Genomic DNA, 25,651 nt, shown 5'->3' on the forward strand with positions numbered 1-25,651 from the left:
ATTCGTAATAAATTGAAATACCTAAATGCTTAACGTGTACTCGACTTTGCTGAACAAATGAAATGATGCTATTACCATAATACCATCATACAAGCTTGATTATGTAAGAGATTAAAATTTTCATGCCATACTTGTGCCTTAAAATAATTTCAACCGCTTGAATTTAAACAGTTACACACTATAATTTGTTCTAATAATATTTAAAAGATCTTATTTTTGTCCTAACCATCATTACCTTTCTTCATCAAGTGCTAATCACATAGTATGTTAAACGTTAAGCAGAAATTGATGTGCACTTAGTTGATAATTGAGAGACATAAAATAATAATATAGCCAAACTTATTAAATTATTTAACCATTTTTAACTATTAACTTTATATAATTTAGCTGCATTTGAATTTTTACTTAAATATTAACGTGTCAAATCTTGTTATGTTAATATTTTACCTTATCATATTGTAATGCCTTTTTTAATCTTAAAATAAAAAATAACTATATATTATATTATATTCATACAAACAAATTCACTTTATATAATTTTATTTCTCAAAATTTGCATGAATATTTAGATATTTTAAGGGAAAATTAATGTTGACCGACCAGTGCAGCAGAAGTTAAGTAATCATGTGACCGGAAAGTTCTAACTTCTTAAATAGAATTTGGTCTTTAATAGTTTTAATTTTTTTTATTTGTTTTCAGTTACCTGCACCCCACGCAATTCTATTCATTCACCAAAGCGCGTTAATAACATAGCATATAAATTTGTATTTTATTTGGTCAAAAGTCAAATCCCCAAAGAAATTTACTTATATTTAATATGTTAATACATGGAGCCTAAAAACAGGGAAATACTTATATGTCCTCTAGAAGGAAGAAATTTTTTTTTTTTTTACACCCATCTCGCTCTCACACCATCAACTGATTAAAGCAATTTTATTGGGTCTTAATATAATAAATCTAAAAAATAATAAGAAAAACCTGTATATAAAAGATCATAAAAATTATGTGCGTATTTTAAAATTAGTTATTAAAATTAATCATTATATATTTATATATAGATATATGTATTATTTTTAATATATATTTTATATAAATTAATTTTTTTAAAATGAAAAATTAATAAAATAATATTTTAATCGTCTTTGAATCAAAATATTAAGACATAAATAATAAATATTACAAATTAAAAAATAATTAAAATATTATTTTATTATTTTACTATTATTTTTATTTTAGACAATTTTTTATTTTATATTTTAATATATATTTTATACTAATAATTAATTTTGTCATTACTGATTTTAGTAATTAATTTTTTTAAATATTAACTAAAATTGTAGTGCAGGTACTTGATAGTCAACAATAAATTATTAAATTTTATTGAGTATATAATAATAATAATAATAATAATAATAATAATAATAATAATAATAATAATAATAATAATAATAATAATATTTATTTGTCCCATTAAATTATTAAATTTGACTCAACAATAATTTTTTATTCAATTTCCGACACTTGATAATCAATTTGAGAACTTCATATTAGATGTCCATCATAATGATCAATTTTTAAACTTCAAATAAGATTGGTATTTTTTTTAAATCGACTCGAAAGAATATTATTTATCCATTTGTATTTCTTCTTGTAAAATTAGTTTTAGTATTTTTCATAACAACTACACTGATTGAATGAACCTTTTTAACTATGAATATCATCAAGAGCTAATTGTATGAACGTTGAGTTTTAAATGATTGTTTAACGACATATATAAAAAAAAGATATTTTGATTATATTATCAATGTTTCAAAATATGAAATATAAAAAATTAAATTTTAAATTATATGTTATTATTTAAATTATTATTTTAGTATTTTAATTTGTAATTAAATATTTTAAAATCTAATCATATTTTAAAATAACAAAATATAATTATAACAATAATTATACTACGTATATATAAAATAATCACTTGTATAGAATAAATCTTAAAATACAAATTTTAAAATATAAAATGTACATTAAAAATAAATTAAATAATATATATATTTATACACAAATTTATAGTAAATAATTTAATAGCTAATTTTTTATATAAACATAATAATTTTTATTATTATGTTATATATATTTTACTGTCACATTAAAATTTTTTGGATTCATCATTGAGCTCATTTTCTTAATTGATCCACATAGCATAAATGGATTGATTGGTCATTATCTAAAAATTTTTACAAATTTTAATATATGCTTGGACAGTTAAAATATTATTTTATAACAAGTAGATGTCATGTTAATTTCTTAATTGGTCCACATGGCATAAATGGATTGATTCAACAGTAACTTGTTAGCTGCTATTTGAATTATGGTCATATATCCAGAGTTGGCAACTAGTAAGGTAGGATAGGCCGGTAGGGTTTAAATTCTATCAATAACTTTATTTGTGGGTTAATTTTTTTTTTTAAATTTTACCTTACTCTATTCGCGGGTTGATGATTTTTCAACCCTAATCTTATTCGTACTCTAAAGTTCTAAATTCTACCCTATACGACTCTATCTGCAGAAAAATAAAAAGATTTTCAACAAATATAAAATAATTCAACCATTCTAAATTTTATCCATATTAATAAAATAGAAAATAAAAAACTAAATTCAAATTAAAATAAAAAACAATAAAATCTTAAAAAAATCTAATATAAAATTACAAATAATATGATCATCAACTAACTTAGTGATTATTTTAAATTTTTATAAAAAAAAGATTGTACGTTCAACACTCACTTTTTTCACTACATACATAACTATTACATATATATTATATTATATATTAGAGGTACGGGTAAGGTAGTATATATCCTAAATCTGTACCGTACTCTACTTGCAAGCAAATTCACACCGCACTCTATCCTACTCATAGTGGGTTGGATAGACAATCATACTCGAACATATTGATTCGAGTTGGATATTCATGAATAGGGTATATATTGCCAGCCCTATATATATATATATATGAATGAATGTTAAAAAAAAAATCAGAAAGAAAAGAAAGGAGGAGAAAAGAATTTGATTGATTAAAAAAATTTACTAATATAAACGCCATAAGACTGAATAGGCATGTGCGTTGACTTTGACAGAATCAGGGGGAGCTTGTGATGTTCGTTTGCGGCGGTTTAAACGAACCGTTCCTTTAGCATAATTAAGGTCACTCAGCTGGCAGTTGGTACAGTGAGTCTAAGTCACTTTCTTCATTGCGTCTAAGCTCCGGTTTTAAATAAATAAAGAACAGAAGCTCTTAACCTACGCATATATGCGCATTGCGCACTCATGACGCTAACTCTAACTCATAATATCTCTGCTCTTTTCAGAGTCCGCAACCATTTCTCACTTTTCGCTCCCATTTTCTCTCTTAACAGAAACACTCACACTCTTCTCCCAAACACCGTTGCGTTCATGGCTTCCGCCGACGTCGACGCCAAGAGCGGCTTCACGCGGCCGGAGATGTACAAGGAGAACCTTGCTGGCACCGTCGAAGCCTACGACCGCCACGTGTTTGTCTGCTACAAGAACCACCACTCCTGGCCCGCGCGTCTCGAGGCCTCCAAAGACGATCCGTTCTTGAAGGGCGTTGGATCGGCTTTTAAAGCTCGCAAGAAGGATCTCTCCAAGGTTTCTGCGGCGTCGTTTTTGTTTTTCACTTTTATACTGCGATTCTTCGTTTGCGGTTATTTTGATTTTTGATTTTTGATTTTTGATTTTTTTGTGTTTGTGTTTGTAGACGAAGATCACAGTGTGCGAGTCGCGTGAGGAGGCTGGTTTATTCGACGGTGACGTGTTGCTTTTCCCGGAGATGATTAAATACAGGTGAAACTTTGCTGCTTGAATATATTAGGAGTCCGGTTCTGGTTGTTCCTTATGTTGTATCGATTGTTTTTCTCCATAGCTTCAAGTTGCGGTTACGTGTTGATTAAGAAAAATTTACTTATAATTAGGGAAACCTATGGTTTGTGAGAACTTCGAAAAGTACAAATGTAATTGCGAACGGCAATTCAAGTTAAACTTAGACTAATACAGCTAATCGCTTGATGTATATTAGGATCTGGTGCTGGGTTCTGCTTCTGTAGTTCTACTTTAGCTTACTGCAAGTGTCAGATTATTAAAATTACTGATATTAGCGAAGTATGTGGCTGATGAGATTTGTGAAATTTTCGAAAGTACAATATTATGGTTCTGAACAGCAGTTTAAATTAGACCAACTTAGAATAATGTTTTGTTGAAGTATTACTTGTTTATGTTACCACCATTTAACTAGTTCAATGGTTCGATGCTTATTCTCATTGAGCAAGGTTTTGAATTTGGGACTTGCTCTTATTCTCATTAACCAAGGTTTTGAATTTGCTCTTGTAGATGGAAAATGTAGCGATTATAGATTTTTACCAGTGGATTGATCCAGCTGCTTGAGCTAAAATAGTTGGAGGTTTTCGATGCTGTTGTTTAGACAACGAGAAAAACACCCTTCTACTTAAGCTTTGGAAAAATATAACTAATAACGATTCAAATGCTTCTATGTTGTGATTTTTGAGACATTTAAAAGTACAATACTGAGTTTGTGAAGTTTAATTTAAAGTAAACTGTAACTTATGCAAGTATTTAGTTGTACGCCAGAATGTCTATATGTTAAATTGTACCTTTGAATTTGTATATTCAGACCTTTCCCTCTGTTGCTTCTGAGGATTTTTTCTCTCTTTCAATTGTCAGGAGGTTGGATGAATCAAATGCTGATAGCTTTTTTGATGATGTTCTGCTGGGTGGCAAACCATGGACTGCTGGTGTGCAGGATGGGTTGACTGGTTCACATATTTTTGTATGTGCTCATGGAAGTCGTGATGTGAGATGTGGTGTTTGTGGACCAGTTCTCATCGAGAAGCTTAATGAGGAAATTGAACTCCGCGGGCTGAAGGAACAGATATCTGTTTTGGCTTGTTCTCATATTGGTGGCCACAAGTATGCTGGGAATGTAATTGTTTTCAGTCCAGGGCCAGATGAGAAAATCACGGGTCACTGGTGAGATCTCAGACTCGTATATGATGTATCCTCCAATTTCGAAGGAATTTAGTGCTTCATGTTTCATTGTAGCTTTTAATGTTACTATTTACAGGTATGGCTATGTTACTCCTAATGATGTGCCTGCACTGTTGGACCAACATATTGCAAAGGGAGTGGTCATACAAAAATTATGGAGGTTTGTACATTTATTCTGCATTTTCTATTTGATGATAATTTAATGTGACGGATATGTTATTTTATTGTTTGTACAGACGGACAGAAAAAAAAAACACCTATGTTCTTTAGATTTGCAAAGTAACCTGTAAGTTTGTGGGTATAGACTTACTAAGATGGTTGCTGAGCATAGCCATATCAATATACATATCTGGGAGGTGAATGGTTGTAGACAACAACATCCTTCTAGTTATCAGATGTGTTTTATGTTCATTATCCTATTATTTACGTTCTATTTTCAACCCCACTATTGAATAAGCCTGTGTTTGTCAAGTAAACTTAGAAAAGTGATTTCCATAATTTTGTTCAAATTTTTTGTTTCCTTTCTTTCCCTAAATGTCAGATTGCCAGCTGGCATTAAAATTAATAAAAAACTAACATGTTATTAATCTAGTCTAATAGTGTTTACTTGTTATTACTTTCTGAGCCTTAAATTCTCTCCTTCAGCCTCAATTCTTCCATTTTTCTCTTGCTATGGTTCTTTTGAATTTTATGTGGTTTTCAACCTAAGTTGCTATATAAATAACTAGAGGAGAGAATTATTTGGTTGCTTTATTAAGTTGTTCATCATCTATGATATTGTTTGGTTGCTTGTTCATTTCGCTCATTGCATATGAAACTCGATCATTACAGTGGAAGATGACTTAATTTAACTATGGAAAATTTCATTAGGGGCCAAATGGGACCAGCTACTGAAGTTGCAAACGGAGGTGATACTGAGACTGTCAAGCAGAATAATGTTGAAAGTAACAATCTGAGCAGCAACGTAAATGTAGGTGGTTGTTGCCAGGGTGTTAATGGAGTTTCTTGCTGCCAAACTGCAAATTTTGAGCAAAACAAAGGGATTGAAGAAACCACTGGAGCACATAAAAAGCAGGGGAGCGAAACATGTTTGAAGTGGCCTGCCCTGCAGCAGCATAATATTATTACAGCTGCAGGTGTGCTTGGAGCTCTGGCAGCTATTGCTGTGGCGTACAGATTTTACCGAAGGTCAGGATGAAATACGCTTTAATAATAAGTATTATATACTAGGTTGCTTGCGGTTTTATAATCCATAGTTCCATACCTTTTTTTGTAGAGAGGGTTTATAACCTTAAGAAATAACCGTGAGAACCAATTCCTACACAAGTCAGGTACTATCTTCCTTTTGTTAAATGGGAAGATAGTAAAATCTAGTCAGAGATCTAGTAATGAATATTATATTTGTTCTTTTTCTACAGAGTTATGAGTTATATCTGTTTGATTATGTTGTATTTGGTACTAAAGCTGTTTGTTTCTATATTTTTGTGTGTACACTACTACCAAAAAATGTAGACACTGAATCGAACCTTATACTCATTTTGGATAAAGAGTACATATGCTGTATGATCTTTTGGTCTGCATTGTTTTTTTTTTTTTTGGGTCCGATACATTGGGCTATATGCAATATATTTGAGACTGCAACTGCTTGAGCATCTCTAAAGCAAGGGAAAACTTGTGGGTTAGGATATATAGTTTTATAGCCACATTTTAAATTCAAGGAACTGTCGGTTTCATCTCAAATACGAACATCCAAGTTGGCATGCGATCTTAGCCTAAATTCCCCTATTCATTCGGGCTTCTTGTTTTGTTCGTTAGCCTGAAGGGATGTTGATTCGTTTGTTCACTTGTTAGGAATTATATTATATAGTGGAAAGTAGCTTATGGTCACTCAGGTTCAAACTTTAAGAATTTGCTACTCACTATCAATATTGTTAGAAAATCATCAATCGAATAGGAACCGCCATAATCAAACTCGATACATATCAGATCACTAACCAATCTATGTACACAGAATGTTGTTAATTTTACACCGTCCTAGAGGACACCAATGCTTTTTTTTCTAGTTTCTTTTTTTTTCTGGTCATGTTTCTTTTCTAGTTTCTAATGGAAGTCTTAGTCCTATAGGTGCTCCACACTGATAACGAAATGTTCAAAAAAGAAAAAACGGGTGATGCTGTACGGCATTATGACCTGAACCTTATGCCCGTTCCTATTTACTCAAAAGATTATGTGTTCAGCTTTGCAATCATCTCCTCCACTAACCGCAGCTTAGCATCAGCCAATTTCTCTCCATCTGCATCAATTTCTTCCATGATCCGCTCTATGAGCTCATGATTCATTTGTTTTTGTCTTGAACTATAATCGGAGTAATCTCTCAGAAGCAACAACAGTTCTCGAGCCATGTTCTTGGCTCTCCGCGTTCCATCTATGCTTAACTGAAGCAGTCCTGGCATCACTCCCTCTCTCAGAATCAAACCTCTGTATTTCTCTCTGCAACTTTGGCATATAAGGAAAAGTATACCAACTGCATGCTCTTTCCCTAGTGATGATCCATCTTCAATAGTCTCGACCAGTATCCGAATTGCCCCACCAACACTAGCAGCCTCACAAAGTGCACTCTCCGATGAAGAGACAATATTTTCGAGCAAACCAATCGCCTTTTCACCCAGCGGAGATGATTTCACAGAGTTGTGGACCAGTTCAAGCAATGAAAGTATAATGCCAGAAGCAATGATTAATGGAACAATCTCTTCGCAGGTTGAGAGGTTGTGGATTGTGGCCACAACATCAAGCTGTAACTGAATGTCACCGCTATTTACAAATTCAGCCAAGTGTTGTAGAGCACCGGATGAAGCAATTGCAACCTTATTTGCCTTGCAGGATGAGAGGGTTAGCATGGCTGCTACTGTCAATTGCACCACTGTTTGGCTTTGAGAGTGAAGGTGATTCAGCAGAACTGGCAAAGCTCCACACTTGATGATCCTTCTCTTGTTTCTGTACAAATTGTGATAGAAGATACCGGTGAGATTTCACTAACTGCTAAGGAAACTTTTTGAAAGGCACTCTTACATCAGAAGGAAATTTTATGATTCTCCCTTTGTTTTTAAACATTACTTTATGCCAAAGATTAAAGAATCATGATGGTAGAATGTACCATTAACCAATGGCTAGCATTATTACCAAGAACATATTCCTTAGTCCCACAGAAAAAAAAAAAAAAAAAGAATCATGGGGTAGTTAAAAAGTTCAAACTTTTTAATCAACCTCATTATACTATCTTGGGTTGGGTTGTTTTATTTCATCTAGATAATCCTCTTAATGAGAAATAATAATCTTTAGTAACCACTAATCAATGATTGTTCTTTTATAATTTACTCTTGATCTTGGAATTGTTCCTGGCTAAATGCAATCTTGAGAAAAGATTTCACAAGAACTGAAAGAAACTTGCATTGAATATTGAAGGCGAATGAACTAACCGTTCGCTGCCGAATGCAAGACTGAGTAGAGCACAGAGAGAAGCTTCAATGGCTTCATAGTCTTCAGAATGAAGCATGGAAACCAGAGGAACCAAGACTCCACTTTCTCCCAACTTGTGCCTTTGCTTACTACTAAATCTGCTTAGCTCCATAGCTGCTTGAATTTGTGCATCTCTGTCACCATTCCAAAGGTTTTCCACAACCACTTTCTCCATTGAAGCTCTCTCTCTAGCTCTAACTCTAACTCTGTTTCTTGTTTTGCTTTGTCTCACTCCAAGGTTCTTCTAAAACTTTGCTATGAAGTGGCTATTGTAGCATCAAGAGTGGTTGCTTGAAGAGGTAATGTTATCCCAATCCATTGTTTCAGCTAGAAGCAACATACAATTCTTTTGGTCAGCTTTTTTTTTTTTCTTTCTCTTTGGTGCATGTTGGTGTTGTGAGTATAAAAAAACAATATCGATTCCTAAGAATGAATCTTTAACTTTCCTTATATGGAAGCAAACGCCGTCAGCTTTTGGAAGGTTATTTATTTTATTTATTTATTTTCTGGGTGTGAATATTTTTCTAGTGAGTTTGTGTCTCTCTATGTTAGGTTTGTAGGGTCTTAGAAAGAATGCTATACATTATAATTAATCCCTCTTGCTGGTCACGTTCTCAGCATTATTCTTTTCTTCAATAATGCCATATCCCTTGGGACCGTTGGTACTGTAGCTACTATTTATTTGTTTATTTATAAAATCAGATTTTAGAAGGATCTTGTTTTAAAAAGAAAGATTTTGGGATTTTCAATGATAATAAATGTATAGAAATTTGCTTTATCTATAAAATCTTTCCTCTTTTTATTGCTACAAGTGTACTAATAAGCAAAATTCTAAAAAATATAAATAGAAACACCTAAAAAAATGAAAAGAATAAGAAGAGCAACTGAGGAAGATAGGATAAAAAAAAGGTATATAATAGATATTTAAATTGAATTGAAGGCTTGAAGCATAACATGTTTTTTTTTTTTTTTTTAAATAATTTATTCTGTATCTATTTAGCTTTTACCTTTCATATTTGCCCACTTCCACGTTCATATTTATTAATCCGGTGATATAGTCTTATTTTACGTGCACTTCAACCCACCACCTCCCTCTTCCTGATTAGTCATTATATACTTCATCATTGTTCCAATATAGTAAATTCAAAGTAAAAGAGGGGACAAAAATTGTTTAGCTTGTTACACTTGGACGTATTCTCTGGCCAGCTTTTACAGTCAATAATCAAAATTAGGTTTCTTCACAATAAATTTAAAGGGATTTGTCTCATTCTTTTCTTATATATATATAGTGCGTTTAGGGGAATTATTCATTCTCTTAATAGTACAACCTAGCCTTGCAAATCATATAATTGGTACATGAATCAATTAGCATATGAATCTAACAGAGTATAGGTATGGTTTTAAAAAGATATGATTTTTATTATTATTATTATTCTTTTGACGTGGATGGGTGTTGATAAAGATCAAAGTTGAAATAACAAGAAGCAATCATAAGATTCACCTGATAAACCAAAAGAATATAGCAATACATGTAATGTACGTGATAGGCAAAAACTCAGGTCGATTTCACGTGAAGTTGATACCTGAGAGTCGTTAGATGAAAAATTAGTCAAATCAGCCAAATTATTTAACGGCTCTCAGGTATCAACTTCACGTGAAGTCGACTGCACCTGAGTTTCCATCTACGTGATATTATTTGAGGTATGACATTCTCCTTAAAAAATTATAGGATACACTATCCTGGTTTATTTAGTTTGGATATTCTCTATCTTTTCCGCGAAATTAAAAGGTTATACAATAATCTTTCTCTAGTTCTCTTTTATTTAGCACATTAATAATTATTAAAGCAACTCATAATTCGCCAGTGTGAAAAATATTTTAGTTCTTTAGTAATTTTGGGTTCGAATATTATTTAAAATAGAAAAAATCTTCATTAGAAGATTTCTATTCCCTATATAAACTTTAGTTAGGTCGAATCGGATTAATCTAAACCCTATTATTATTTATTAAGGATGGCAATAAAATAAGTATTACGTATTAGTGATTTTTTACTTTACCCAACCTTGCTTAGTACACTCTTACACTGATGACTACCTATTTTACGCTGTATAAGTGTAGTTTTATTTATATATTTATTATTTATTATATTTTATCAAAATATAAAAAATAAACATTTAATTATATGATGTGAATATAAATTAAAAATAATTCAATATATAAAAATATGAAAAACATGTATATAAATATATAATTATGGAAATAAAATTATATTGTTAAAGCAATGGCATAGTACATAGTTAACGCCATAACGGAATGATTGCATGGCTAATTGAGGTGAGAAATTAAAAAAAAAAAAGAAAAGAAAGAAAAGGTTCGTTATCCAAAATATATTTGTGTATCGAATCCAATAGCTTCTGCTTTCGTTGTTATTACTTTAGGGATATACTTCAGGTGTTCTCATTTGTGAAATCTTCAACAATTATTGTACTTAATATTATTCATCTATCTAATCAAAATATAATGACTTTATATCTATTATGATTCTCGCCATTTCTTTTGACCCTTGTTTTGCACTTTCTCGTAGACAAGTTCGTTTACCAAGAGAGTTTTTTTTTATATATTATTTTTTTTATTCAATAATGCACTCATGGGACAAGCTCTTTTTCTTTTAAATTTTAAAGCAGTTATTTATTTAAAAATTAAACATGTATGATTGGGCCATTTTTTTTTCTCAATAGACCTTGCTTTCCTTTTATTTTTATTATTCCACATTGTTCTATATATATATATATATATATACAAATAATTCAGGTCTTCCGATCCTTTGTGACAGTGTGATATGAATTATGACACTAACTATTTTTGTCCCACGTTGTTCATTTTTGAAACTTTAAGATAGATGCTCTACGGTTCACAATATTTGAAATGTTATAATCCTTTTTTGTTTTTCTTTTTTATTAGCAATATGACAAGAGTCCAAAAGAAATTAGACAATAATAACTATTTTAAAGAGAGTAACTTCTATTTTATCAACGGGTATTTTTTTTTTCAAATACTTTTTAGGTAAAGAGTTAAAGACAAAATAGATCCAAAAGGTAAAGAATGGCTAAACTTAACTAAATAGTCATAGATATTTGTCTTTCTAAACTCATATTTAAACAAGTCCTCAAGTTGGCACTATGTTTGCCAAAACAACTACATGCTAATTTTAATGTACAAATAATATTTTTATTACGAAAATTAAGGTTGTAAGAAGTTGAAAAGAAATTCTTTAAGATGAACACTAAGAACAGAGAGATATCAATAGAGAAGAGAAAAACATTTTTTTTCATTTTTTGATAATGATAGATGGCACCTTTCTTCATTCTATGCTACACGTATATGATAAGTATTACATATTTTAAATAAGATGTAAATTCACATGTAGTTGTCTTTATGTGAAATTAATATTTTATACCGTTAGATGATTTAACAAGTTTGACTATATTATCATCTAATAATTTTTAATTATGAATTTCACGTAAAGACAACTACATGTGAATTTTCACATTTGAATAAAACATGAGCTAATAAATTTGTAAATATATCAACCATTTCATTCTTAATAAAAATAGGTAGCGATTTCGTCACCTTCTCTTGTCACTTAGCTTATCCACATTTCAATGTGTTTAGTTTTTTAATAGAACATAAAAAATTAAGATATTCAGCTAACATTTTTAAACATCAATATTCTTCACAAAAATTAGGATTAATTTACTTAAAAGAATGAGAAAATAAGTTTATTCAATTGTCCTTAACTAAATTTTATTATATATTTGTCCTCTTTTTTCATAAAATCGTGGTATATTGTTAGGTATTACGTTTATTCATAAAACCATTAAAATACAATGATTTACTAACACGAATTTGCATGAAAATACAGTACTAAGCCTTCGGCTTTGCCAAGAATTTATAAAAAAGTCATAAAACCCAAGGATGTACCAAGATTTAGGAGAGTGAAGTAGATACTAAATCATGGTACACTCCAATAACGATTTAGTATGTTCATTTGTGTAGAAAAAAATGTAAAACCTAGAAAAATATGTACCAAGATTTAGTGGTGTCATTTTTTTTTTCACTTTTGGTCCTTTTTTCCTTTGGAAATTTCTATTACTAACAGTAAATAAATTTTTGAATGATTCAAAAATATGATAAAAATAATTAAAACTATATTTTTTTATAAGTGACAAATAAATTTTATATTTATCAAATAACTTGTACATTTGATTTGAATTTGTATGAGAATATTTGAATAATAATTAAAAAAATTCATACAAAAAATCAAAACAAAATTTATTTTTTGACTTTTTTTTTAATTATTATTCACAAAAAAATTACTTGATGTAAAATGACTAAATTTTAGAAATAAAAATGTCTGAAAAAATCACATCAGAAGATGATTTCAAGTTTTACTTTTTTTTTATACAATCATGCTAAATCTTTCGAATGTACCATGATTTGATGTCTGCTCCATTATATTTTCCTAATAAATCTTGGCACTTTTTTGGGTTTTATGATTCTCTTTTATAAATCATTGGAAAATCCATGATAGTAGTATTTTTTTTTATACAAATTTGTATTAATAAATCGTTGTATTTAAGTGGGCTTATGAACAAGCATAATATCCATTCATATACTACGATATATGTATACACACACACGATAAATATGTAACGAAATTTAATTTAGGACAATTGGATAATTTTGTTACTCATTCGTTTTATTTAAATAATTATCCCAAAAGTTACATTTGCTTTTTATTTCAAAATTCAAATAAATTGAACATTATATATAAATATACCTTTAAAATTTTGTTACAAACATATATATAAGTATTATTCTCTACATACAAGTCATTTTTCGATACAAGCCTATACAAATTATTTATATTCATGCGCGCATATTTTTCTTCGTGCCGTTACTGCATGTTTTTCTTCTTCTTCGTTATTTTTCTCTTTTATTATCGTTGTCACCACCACCACCACCACCTCCTCCTCCTCCTCCTCCTCCTCCTCCTCCTCCTCCTCCTCCTCCTCCTCCTCCTCCTTTTTTCATTGAAATTTCTTCTCCTCCTTCCTTTTTCTCCTTCTCTTTCATCATTAGTTATCTCGTTGTTGAAGATAATAAATAATTCAAGTTCAGATTGTCAATTGAATTAGAACGAAATTGATTATTGTTTTGAATCCAATCAAGTGGCTGAGATGTGATTCGATTCTAGTTAATGTTTTTGTTAGTAGTTTATGATTCTGTAGGTGAATAATATTTTTGTTTGTAAAAATCGTTGATGGTTTGAATTGAATGTAATGTAAAAATTTTGCATTAGAGAAAATATTTTTCTGTATTTGCAGCAAATTTGGATGTAACACGAAGATATTTGGGTGTAACATGAAGATATTTGAGTGTATTATTTAAGAATTTTTGGTGTATGTGTGCTGAGAAGTTCTGCATAATTCAGAATGCTTCTTCCTCCTCCTCCTCCTCATCTTCTGCTTCTTCTTCTTCTTTTTTCCATCATCATCACTATCTTCTTCTTCTTTTTTTTCTTATTCATCTTTTCCTTTTTGTTTTACCTTCTCAAGTTTCTTTTTGTTTTACTCTCTTAACAAGAATAAAAACAAAAAAATCAAACAAAGAAAAAAAAGAAACACATAATGTTGCAAAATTACTTGGAAGATGATGAACCTACATTTATTCAACTAAAAGAAAGAAAAAAATAAGAAAAAAAAGAAGAAAAAAATGTAGCATTAGAGAAAATATTTTTCTGTATTTGCAGCAAAGTTGGGTGTAACACGAAAATATTTGGATGTAATACGAAGATATTTGAGTGTATTGTTTAAGAATTTTCAGTGTATATGTGCTGATAAGTTCTGCATAATTCAAAACTCTTCCTCTTCATCCTCCTCATCTTTTGCTGCTTCTTCTTCATCTTCTTATTTTATATTCTTATAATTTTCTTGGGAAGAAAAAAAAAATACATAGCGTTGCAAATTAATAGAAAGAGGAGAAGAAAAAAAATATAAAAACAACAACAGTAATAAAAAAAATGACGATAAAGATAAAACACGTGAAGAAAAAGAAGAAAAAACACAAAAAATAAGAAGAAAAAAAAGAAGAGAAAAAAAAAAAGAAAAACATAAGATACAAAGAAAAACAACATAATTTTTACGCACATGTTATATAAATAAAATTTATTGAATTAAAATTAACTTGTATGACTTATATATGTGTGACAGTACTCTATATATAAATACTTACATTAAATGCTCACTCTCTTGTTGCTTCATATATTAAGTAGGTCTACAACACACGCATATATATAGCCTTTGGACACACACTATCATTATTTGGTTTTGTTTACCCTACATTAATTATTATCATTGTTTGCACTTGAGCCAAAAAGTCTTCCGCCAATCTTTCCTAATTCAGCCAACACTTTTTTTTTTAGTTTTTCACAATATTTTTTATTTAATAAATTAATCTGTCATAAATTTAAATTTTATTTAACAAATTTTTATTAATTAATAAATTATTATATATATAAAATAAAATTCAAACTACTAGTATGCCCTTAAAATACATGATAAGATTATTATTATTAAATAAAATATTTTAATTTTTTTTAATAAATATAAAATAAATACATTAAAAATATAAATTTGTTATATTTTTAATAAAAAAATTTTAATTTATAATTTTAGTATGTATTTTTAAAAAATAAAATCGACAAACTCAGTTAGTTACTAAATCAACCCAAATCTATGTCTTTATATCGTGCAATATAAAAGGGTGATATGGGTATGTACATATAAAGGGTGATGTGTAGTTCATGTCATCGCATATAATTAGGGAAAGATATATAGTAGTTAGAAATTTATTAAGTGTATGTCGGATTAAAATCTTCTCTGACATCTTTTAATTTTCTTTAATCTCTTCCACTCAAAATTTTGTGATAGCTAGGCATGAGAATTGAGAAGTGTGAAATGCCTAGATATGGGACGCATTAATTGCATGAACATGTCTTATTTATTCTTCTTTAGTCTCATTTATTTATTATTTCTTTTTTTTTTCTCTTTTCGTTTAAAACGATTTTTAAATAAATTTTCATAAGTAGATGAAATTATTTTTGAATAAAAAATCATATAATTAAACACTATTCAATTACTATAGTTACATTAAGAATATTATTAGCAAAAAATTAAAATAATATTTTCTTTTGAAATAGATAATTATTTTAAAACAATATTTTTTATTTTCAAATAAATAGTATTATCTAATAGATATGTAGGTCAATCTTAAAAAAAGTGAGAATCCAACAAGTAGAGAAATAAAGAGACATGGAATTAAGTGGGAGTGAAGTGGCATGCATTTGCATGGGAAAATATGAAACGGCAGTTGGAGGTCAACTCGCCAAATCATATGAGAGAGTTAAGGGGGTAAAAGAAATGGACCAATCCAAGCTAACTAAGCATGTAGCAATTTAATTTTTCTACCAACAAGTTTTAAATATTGTGGGGTAAGATGAAATTTAGGCTGGTAACCGCCAAAATAAGCTCCATATTCATTATAAATTTTTTGAAAAAGTATAAGTAGATAATGAAAATACTAAACAATGTGAACAATAGATATATTGGATGTTCATTTTACTACAGTTCATATTGTGATTTGATTGGTTGTTGTTCAAAAAAGTTATTGGTTACCTAGCATAATCTAAATTTTTTTATGTAATCAAATTTGATTGGTTTAATGGTTAATTTACTAGTCCGTTTAAGTAAGTGTCGGAGGTTTAAATCTTACTTTTTGCATGCAATAATTTATTATATGCCTAGAAAAAAATATTTTTTTTTAAATTTAGTAATTTTATGTCAGAGTAAAACATTTTTGTGATTTTTTCTTTTTTTATAAATGACTGAAAATATTATAAAAAAGAGACAAAGTATAAGAGATTAATGTTTTGTTTGTTAACATTAGTCGATTTTAGCATTTAAATTTACCATTTAGAATTTTAGATTAAAAATTTATGATTTAAGTTATATAATAAATAAAATAATTTAAAAAATAAAAATTCACTAATGTTGACTAAAAAAAAATAATTATATATCTATCATCATTACTAAAAAAGAAAACAAAAATCTGATTATCGAATTTTGCTTTTTTTTTTATGTATTTTTAAATAAATATTCAAATATTTTTATAAAGATTTTTTGATTAAATACACAAGTGATTTATCAAATATAAAAATCATTTGTCATTATTAAAAATTTCTTTCTATTTTTGTCACTTTTTAAATTTAATTTTTTTGTCGTTTTAGTTTTTTAGAGATAGTTTTGTTAGCATTAAAATCATTTAGAAATATTTTTATAGGTTATCCTTTTAAATATAGGAAAAGTTATGTAATAAATACTTTTCCTTCTTATTTCAATTCTATTAGGTAATCAATAAAAATTTACCCAACAACAAATCAATAATAAGCGTTTTTGAATTGCACTCTATACTAGTGATTATTCAAATTTTATTTTTAAAAAATATAAAATTAATAATTATTAATTACAGTTATTTAAAATTAACTGGTTAGGAGTTGTTTATCTATATTTTTTCTTATTATTTATATATATGTGGTTATTAAACTTTTTTCGACTTCTAAAATGTAACTATATATCATCACTATGTTAGTATGTTAATTAATAATCTCATGTTTATTACCATTGTATGTATTAGCGTCCCAACAGGTATTAGATTTTGTTTGTTTTTTAGATATTAATATGATTTATTAAATTTAAAACACAATATTATTATGGATTGTATAATATGTAGTGTTTATTCATTCAAATTTATTAACTGGCTTTATAAACACAAAAGCAACTACAAAATAGTAGTTATATATGGAACATTCGTCAGAGAATAATTTAAAATTATTTTATTTAATTACTTTAACATCTATAATTTTATATATAAAATATTTATAATTATATATTTATTATATTTAATATTGTTATATATTTATTTCAGTGATAATTAATAAATACAAACAAAAGCAAAAAATAACAAGTTATGAGTACCTCTAACTCTCAAACTATGGCTCTAAATATTTTTGTATTTAAAATACTGAATTCAAATTTACAAACTCATTTGTTTATATTCTAATGCTATCAAATTTCAATAATTGTATTAATATCTCTTTTTTCAAATATTTATATATCTTATAAAAGTGTACTAAATAAAAAAATTAGGAACCAATCATAGTAGAATTTCCTTAAGATGAAGTAGTTGTCCTCGCATTATTAGTAGGCAAACATGTGCACGTAGATATATTTATATAAGATTTATAATTAAAAATTATTAAATAATTTAATATATTTAATTAAATTTTTATTTAATTATTAGGTAAAAATTCAGGTGCAGTCGATTTTACGTGAAGTTAATAACTGAGAGCCGTTAGATAAAAATTTAGTCAAATCAGTCAAATCATCTAACAGCTCTCAACTATCAATTTCATGTGAAGTCGACTGCATCTGAATTTCTACTTTATTTTTAATTATCAATTTCATATAAAATTAACCGAGCCAATTTTTACCTAATTGGTATCGTTGTTGTTATTGTTGTTACCAAATGAAGGACTAGTGTCAAATCCGGTATGGCACTGTTCCAGTATAAATATAGGTTTGTATGTCTTGACATTTATGAAACTACCACTGTATCAAAAGTTTCATACAATATAATAATTCAAATAAAATTTTCCATGGCCATGTTTTTCTATCCAGCCATAATAACAATAATTGCATCAATCCTATACCTTGTTCATCACGGCAGAAGACGGCGTTGCAAAACTCCACTCTCCAACGATTGGCCAATCCTTGGCATGTTACCGCAACTTCTTTGGAACTTCTTCCAAATCCATGACTTCTTGGCGCACACCATCAACAAACAAGGCGGTACTGCGGAGTTCATGGGACCTTGGTTTACCAAAATGAACTATTTGGTAACTAGAGATCCCATGAACGCGCACCATATACTAAGCAAAAGGTTCGAAGATTATGTAAAAGGGGCCGATTTTCGCGAGGTTTTCGCCGCTTTTGGCGACGGTATTGTCGCCGCGGATTCAGAAAAATGGAAGGACATGAGGTCTTTGTTCCATTCTTTGTTCAAACACAAAAGCTTCGAGGTTTTGTTAGAGAAAACTATTCAGAAGAAACTTCAAAATAGCTTGCTTCCGATATTATCAAATCTTTGTGAAGAGACTACGGTGGACCTGCAAGATCTCTTTTGTAGATTCACATTTGATAATATAAGCTCGTTAGGGTTAGGGTTTGATCCCAATTCCCTTTCAATTGAATTCCCTGTTGTTGAAGCTAAGAAGGCTTTCGACCAAATCCAAGAATGCATTCTTTACCGACACGGAGTGCCGAGAAGTGTTTGGAAGCTTCAAGAATGGCTTCAAATCGGCGAAGAGAAGAAGATGGCGAAAGCATGCAGAGTTTTTGACAATTTTCTATGCACTCTTATAGCATCTAAGCTTGAAGAACTAAGCGAAAGAGAAACTAATAATAATCATCAAGTTGATGAAAGTGTTCTTCATCAATTTGATAGCTTGCTTGAGGTGGTTACAAGAGACGAAGCGCGACGCGACGAAAAGTTCTTAAGAGATTCAGCATTCAATCTTTTTGTAGCCGGAAAAGATACAATTGCTTCGGCTCTTACCTGGTTCTTTTGGCTCGTCGCTACGCATCCGTTAGTGGAAGCTAAGATTCTTGAAGAAATTCGAGAAGTTTTTGGCGCTAATGACGGAGAACAGTACAGAATTTTAGGCATGGTGGATGCCAAGAAGCTAGTTTATCTCCACGGCGCTTTGTGTGAAGTTTTAAGACTTTTCCCTCCAATACCTCTGGAGCGCAAGCAGCCTATGAAAGCTGATGTGCTTCCAAGTGGACATCATGTGGATTCGGATACAAATATTATATTTTCTTTCTACGCAATGGGGAGAAGTGAAGAAATTTGGGGGAAGGATTGCTTGGAGTTCAAGCCAGAGAGATGGATATCTGAAAAAGGAGGAATAATTCATGTGCCTTCTTACAAGTTTATTAGTTTTAATGCAGGACCAAGGACTTGTTTGGGTAAGGATATGTCTTTCATTCAAATGAAGATGGTTACATCTGCTATTTTGCGCCACTATTGTGTACATTTGGTGGAGGATCATCCTCGAGTTATCCCAAGCCTTTCAATTGCGCTTCTAATGAAGAATGGTTTGAAGGTTAAGATAACAAAAAGAGAAAACATTGATTCATTTAAATAGATTTTTCTATTATATATATATATATATATAGGTGAATTCTACCGTACCTTCTCTAAAATAAAGGGTAAATTACCCCTTGTGATATATACAGTGATTATTGATAATTATCTTTCTACTAGAGTTTCAAGATCCACGTTATCTTCTCTTTCCTTTTTAATTGATGCTATGTTTCTCTTGATACTTGATAAGAATGTCATTTTCATCATTCCACCAAATACACTTCTTCTTTTTCAATTTTAAAATTCTAATTCCTTTTAAATCGAATCACCATTTCCAATCAATTAAGTTAGGATTTTGAACTTGTTCTTACGTTTTTAATCTCCAATTTCAACGAGTACAACTATCAATTTTTCAGCTCTCTTCTTTTTAAGATTTTTTTCGTATTAGAAGATATTACGTTCGGAGAAAAACAAGAGGGTATAGGTTTGTACGACAGATATAAATTTGCACCATAAATAAAATTCTTATAGGTAATTAATGGCATGAATAATAAAATAATTAATTAATATTTGAGCCGAATGTGAATATTAAAATACTTATTCTATTTTGTCTTATTGTTATCTGAATAATAATTTAATATTTTTTGTAACAATATAATAGTTTAATATGCTCCCACCAATGCATTAGTTTTTTTTTTTTTAAATTAGGGAAGAGATGTATTTGGTGGAGATAATGAAAATGACACTGTTATTAAATTTTAAGAGAAACATAAAGAAAAGAGAAGATAACGTGAATCTTGGAGTTTTAATGAAAAAATAATTTATCAATAATTACTGTATATATCACAAGAAATAATTTACTCTTAATTTTAGAGAGGATATAGTAGAGTTCACCACATATATATATATATATATATATATATATATATATATATATATATAAAGACTTAAAATCGAAATCTTAGTTTGAGTTTAAGGTATTTAATTTTATATTTGTTGTGTTATTTTATATATTTAATAAATAAAATAGCGAATTATTAGATACTTACAAGAATAAAATAATTATGTTGAATATGTTATAAAATATTATTGGACAGTGAATGTGTTTGTATTTTATTGGATGCAAATTGTAATTTGATGTGGTATTGAAATTTCTCGCTCTTTGCCAATGAGTTATAGCTCAAATGACATAGTTTTCACATACTCAAGTAAAAAGTTGCGGGTTCGAGTCCCTTATCTTTAGTAAAAAAAAAAAAAGAAAAAAGAAATTTCTCACTCTTTGCCTATAATCCGTTTGGTGCGCATGCTCTCTCTCTATATATAATACAATACAAAAATATTTGATAACAAAAAAATTAATTAAAAATAAATTAAAATTTATTTTATTTATTAATTATTATAATAATTAGTAAATATTAAATAAAATAAAATTTGATTACTGTATAAAATATATGTATAGAATTTTTAAGAATATCAAAAAAATATTTTTCACCGTTATTTTCTATATATTTGCTTATTTAGCTTTTTTCTCTACTTTTTTTTGGTATTATTTTCTCACACAATAAGACGCAGTGGATTGCAAATTAAATAAATACAAATATAAATTCTAAAAGATTAACAACTTTTAATTAAGATTTAACTAATAATACACTAAATATTTTATATTTTATTAATTTTTTATATACGCTTACATGCATAAATCAATATAATTTATACAACATATTATATAAAATTTATACACAAATTGATAAAGTTATATACATATTGTTAAATTTGAAAATAAATATTAAAAATGATGATTAAATATTATTAAAATATTAATTAAATATTTATCAAAATATCACCAATTGTTTGTTTGATATATTTGATCAAGTGTGCAGGAAATAAAATGAAATAAGTTGGCCCAAGAGATAAATGTTTAAAATTCATAAACAAATTCAGTCTTGAACAAAATTGATTCAAATCAGTGGCTAAACATTGGCATTAAGAAATAAAAGAAACCAAACCCAAAAGGTAAAGCAGCCCAAAAAAGCAAGCTTGGATGAATTAAAGAAAGAAACCCAAGAGTTGACAAGCTTCATACGGATTCTATCATTCTTGGTAATTGAAAATTGAAATTCAATTCAATTTAATTTCCTTGAGGCTTCCACAGAAAGTTTTTCTCTCTCTTCTCTCACTTACTTTGGTCATATCACTCATTCAAAGAAGAAGAAAGAAGAAAAATGAAATGCACAAAGGAAAGGATAAAGAAAGGCAAAAAGATTATTGCCAAATCAAAGAAAGGAAAAAGGCTTCGGTCAAGAAGCAAATATATCTTGGTCAAAGCACAACAAAAGTTTATTTCCTCTTTTGTGCTTCAACGAGGAACGAAGAAGAAAGTTTCAAGTTCTCATGCATGGATGAAGCAACAATGGAGAACGTGAAGCCATCTTGGGTCAGAAGCACATCAACGCTCAATATCAAAACTTGGGGCCAAAGTCAAGCTCAATGGTCAAGATTGAAGAAGCTTGAAGAAAAATGATGAGAGAGAAGAGGTGAGCATGCATGCAACAACCTCGGTTCTCTCTCTCCTCTCTGTTGAAACCGCTGCTACTTTGATGTTGGAGAAAAAAGAAAGTGTGAAGGTTGAACAAATTTCAACCTTGGAAGATTCACCCTTCTATATTAAGGATGAACGACCAAGGGTTGAAAGTAAGGAGAGTAAGTGAAAAGCACAAAGTTCACTCTCATAGCTACCCAAACTGTTAGAGTTCTTCTCCTTCATGTAGTACATTAAGTAATTTCTTTTTCTTAGTTTTGATCTGTTTGAGTCTCATTATAAAAGGCAAACATGATGAAAAAAGCCAATGAGAGAAAAAAGACAGTGAGTTAAACAGTGAGAAAAAGCCATAAGATGTCTCAAAGGTTCTTTGTACATCTTTCTGTTTTGTGTCATGATCCTATGGGGATTCCCTTGCAAGTTGGGTTAGCACTTTGCAGTTCAAAGCAAGATTGAGGTCTAGTAAAATTCAGATTGGGTTTAGAATCTGGATTTGCTCCAGATAGGATTGGGTAGATCTTAGAAAAATAATTGGTGTTTGTAATCTGTTTAAAATAGTAAAATTCAATCATTATTGTGATGGAGACTGGATGTAGGCTACATTACACCTAGGATACATCTGGGTGTTATTTCTTCTTCTCTACTACTTTTCTATTTCTGCTACTCAGGAGACAAAAGCAAAAATATCTCTCAATTGATCACGAGACAAAAGTGAAAATATCTCCTAAGTTTTCTTGAGAAAGAAAAAGTAATATTCAGCAAAAAAGGGGTAGCTAAGATTCAACCTCCCATTCTCTTAGCCACTGATAACCATCAATTGGTATCAGAGCTTGGTTTCAAAGAGATCAAGCTTTGCAACTTGGAGGAAAGTCTCTTATGGCAAACAATAGTGGTTCAAATTTGGCGTCCTATACTCTGGAAGAAGGGCAATCAAGCAACAGACCCCCATTCTTCAATGGAAAGAACTACAGCTACTGGAAGGAAAGAATGAAGATATTTGTTCAATCTATAGATTTTAACATCTGGCATATCATTCTGAATGATCCCCAAATCCTAACCAAAACCAGAGCAGATGGTGTGGTCACTTCAAAGACCGTAGCCGAGTGGAATGATGAAGACAGAAAGAAAATGGAGCTCAACACTAAAGCTGTCAACTTGCTTAATTATGCTATCAGCTTCGAGGAATTTTGAAGGGTATCTAGATGCAAAACAGCAAAAGAAATCGGGGACAAGCTTCAAGTTACTCATGAAGGAACCACTCTAGTCAATCGGACCAGAATAGACATGCTGAGCAAAGAATATGAAATGTTCTCTGTAAGAACCGGAGTTTTCACGAATAAAATCATTTAAATGCCCAAATTAGATTTCGAAAAATTAGGATGAGAATTTGGGAATTTAAATATAATTTTTGGACTCAGTAGGTTTTTCTGAGTCAGAAAATGTGTTTTCTGCAAAAAACCGTGAAAAATCACGAACCGGCAGTTGAACTGGTTCAAGTCTGCCCGGTATTGCTGCGCAAGAAAAAGTGAAAACAGTTGAAAGCCTTAGAAAAGTATTAGAAATGAAAAGCCAGGCGTTAGTGTTTAAGGTTTGGCCCAAAGTTGGACCGAACGGGCTAAAAATGCTAACGGGTTGGACCGGGCCCAAGTCCAACATATATAAGGGTTCATTAATGAACCCTTTAGCCACACACACACACCAACCAGATTTGAGAGAGAAGAGAGGTGAGGGTGGGGTTTTACTATTCACCTCCACCTTCCGGGAGCCATAACTTGAGCTACGGAGCTCCGATTGACGAGCTGTTTGCGGCCACGTGAAGCTCTCGTCGAGCTCTACGTTTCTATCTAAGCAAACCTGATAAGAACTCGAAGCTCAAGCCCCAGTTTTGTGCCCTAGATTTCTGCGTTTTTGAGGTTATGGCTTTGAGTAGATTTTGTAGTTTTGCTTGTTTTGGTGATCTCTAGTAGCGGATAATTGATGGATTCTACCCCTAATCTCGTTGGATAAGGTAAGGAACCTATTTATCCTTGTGGTTTGGTATAGTATGGACTTTAGTTATTGATGTATGGTTATGTTGTATGTATGAAGCTTGTTTTTGGAGTTGGTGGTGGCTTTTGGTTTGGCTTTGATGGTTTGGAGCTTAGTGGAAGCTTGATTGGAATCAATTTTGGTGTTTGAGCATATTGGAAATCAGCCAAGGTATGGTTTCGGTTTTCTCTATGTAGTATATAATATTCATGGACACTTAAGCTAGTGACACATAAGATAGGTTTGGAAATTATATGTTGTTGATGATTGTTTGGGTTGATGATGTATAATGAATTGATGTTGTTGTTGTGGTTAAGTGATGAAGTTGAGATATGATGAATTTGGATGAATGAATGTTGTTGATTATTAATATGAATCATGGTTGAGTTGATGATGAAAATTGATAGTGATATAATGAGGATTAGTGAATATGTGATATATGTGATGTTGAGGTTGAGAATAATATGTGAAGGAAAATGTGGTAAGAATGGTTCAAAATGTTGTAAAATGTAGGTTTTGATGAAAAATGGAGTTTGGAATGGTTCTATTTGGTTTTGGTCGGTTTGAGCTATGAAAATGAGTAAATAGTGATATTGGGTAAAAATAGGTTTTTGGTGAACTTTGTCTGATCATAACTTTCGCCTTGGTTTTCAAAATTTGTTGAAATTGGTTTATAAACAAAGCTTATTGAAAACTCTTCGAAACGATATAAAGTTTGTAAAATTTGGAATTTTGAAGAGAAAGTTATGATCAAACAAAGATTGGTGTTAAAATCTGAAATTATGCAAAGTTGCAGAATTTTGTGATTTCTGGTATGTGCGCACGCACAGCCTTGTGCGCATGCACAACCCTGCAAGATTTTAAACCTGTGCATACACATAGATCTGTGCGCATGCACAGGCAGGGAAGGGTGTGCTGTTTGCAGCGCTAGCATAGCTTGCACACGCACACGTTGGGGAGGTCAGTCTATTGAGGGCGCTAGCACAGCTTGTGCGAGCGAACAGACTTGTGAATTTTGTACCAGTGCGTATACACACCTATGCGTACACACAAGTTTTAAAACTTCTTCTAGACGTGCGCGCGCACACGCCTGTGCGTACGCACACGTCCTGTTTCTCAAATTTAAGTTTTGTTTTCAACTATTTCACCTTCCCGACAAGATTGTAAGTTTCTATGACACAATTTTAAGGCTTTTGGACATAATTTTGGGTATGAGAACAT

At 30.1% G+C, this 25,651-nt stretch overlaps 3 protein-coding genes across 5 annotated transcripts; 2 read left to right on the forward strand and 1 right to left on the reverse strand.

The window, feature by feature from the left end:
- Nucleotides 1–3,230: 3,230 nt before the first annotated feature.
- On the forward strand, nt 3,231–9,227 carry LOC112751422 (altered inheritance of mitochondria protein 32). 3 transcript variants are annotated; one of them, XM_072217256.1, is made up of 8 exons: nt 3,231–3,669; nt 3,779–3,864; nt 4,759–5,064; nt 5,159–5,242; nt 5,953–6,270; nt 7,207–8,103; nt 8,545–8,749; nt 8,837–9,227. In XM_072217256.1, the coding sequence occupies exons 1-6, from the start codon at nt 3,328–3,330 to the stop codon at nt 7,274–7,276; spliced, it is 1,206 nt and encodes a 401-aa protein (XP_072073357.1). In that variant the 5' UTR covers nt 3,231–3,327; the 3' UTR covers nt 7,277–8,103; nt 8,545–8,749; nt 8,837–9,227. The 3 variants fall into 3 exon arrangements, with proteins under 3 accessions (XP_072073357.1, XP_025656347.1, XP_025656349.1); XM_025800562.3 differs by having other exon boundaries at nt 7,207–8,749; XM_025800564.3 differs by lacking the exons at nt 7,207–8,103; nt 8,545–8,749; nt 8,837–9,227 and adding an exon at nt 6,359–6,645.
- On the reverse strand, nt 7,028–9,019 carry LOC140179023 (uncharacterized). The gene is made up of 2 exons (XM_072217257.1): nt 8,559–9,019; nt 7,028–8,076 (listed from the first exon to the last, which is right to left on the reverse strand). The coding sequence occupies exons 1-2, from the start codon at nt 8,771–8,773 to the stop codon at nt 7,308–7,310; spliced, it is 984 nt and encodes a 327-aa protein (XP_072073358.1). The 5' UTR covers nt 8,774–9,019; the 3' UTR covers nt 7,028–7,307.
- Nucleotides 9,228–18,339: 9,112 nt separating the features above from the next.
- Nucleotides 18,340–19,924, forward strand: LOC112749279 (alkane hydroxylase MAH1-like). Its single transcript, XM_025797541.2, has one exon. It carries the CDS (start codon nt 18,374–18,376, stop codon nt 19,922–19,924), a length of 1,551 nt encoding a protein of 516 aa, XP_025653326.2. The 5' UTR covers nt 18,340–18,373.
- The last annotated feature ends 5,727 nt before the right edge of the window (nt 19,925–25,651 follow it).

Source organism: Arachis hypogaea, chromosome 15 (genome assembly GCF_003086295.3).
Source record: "Arachis hypogaea cultivar Tifrunner chromosome 15, arahy.Tifrunner.gnm2.J5K5, whole genome shotgun sequence".
In the NCBI taxonomy this organism is placed as follows: Eukaryota; Viridiplantae; Streptophyta; class Magnoliopsida; order Fabales; family Fabaceae; genus Arachis; species Arachis hypogaea.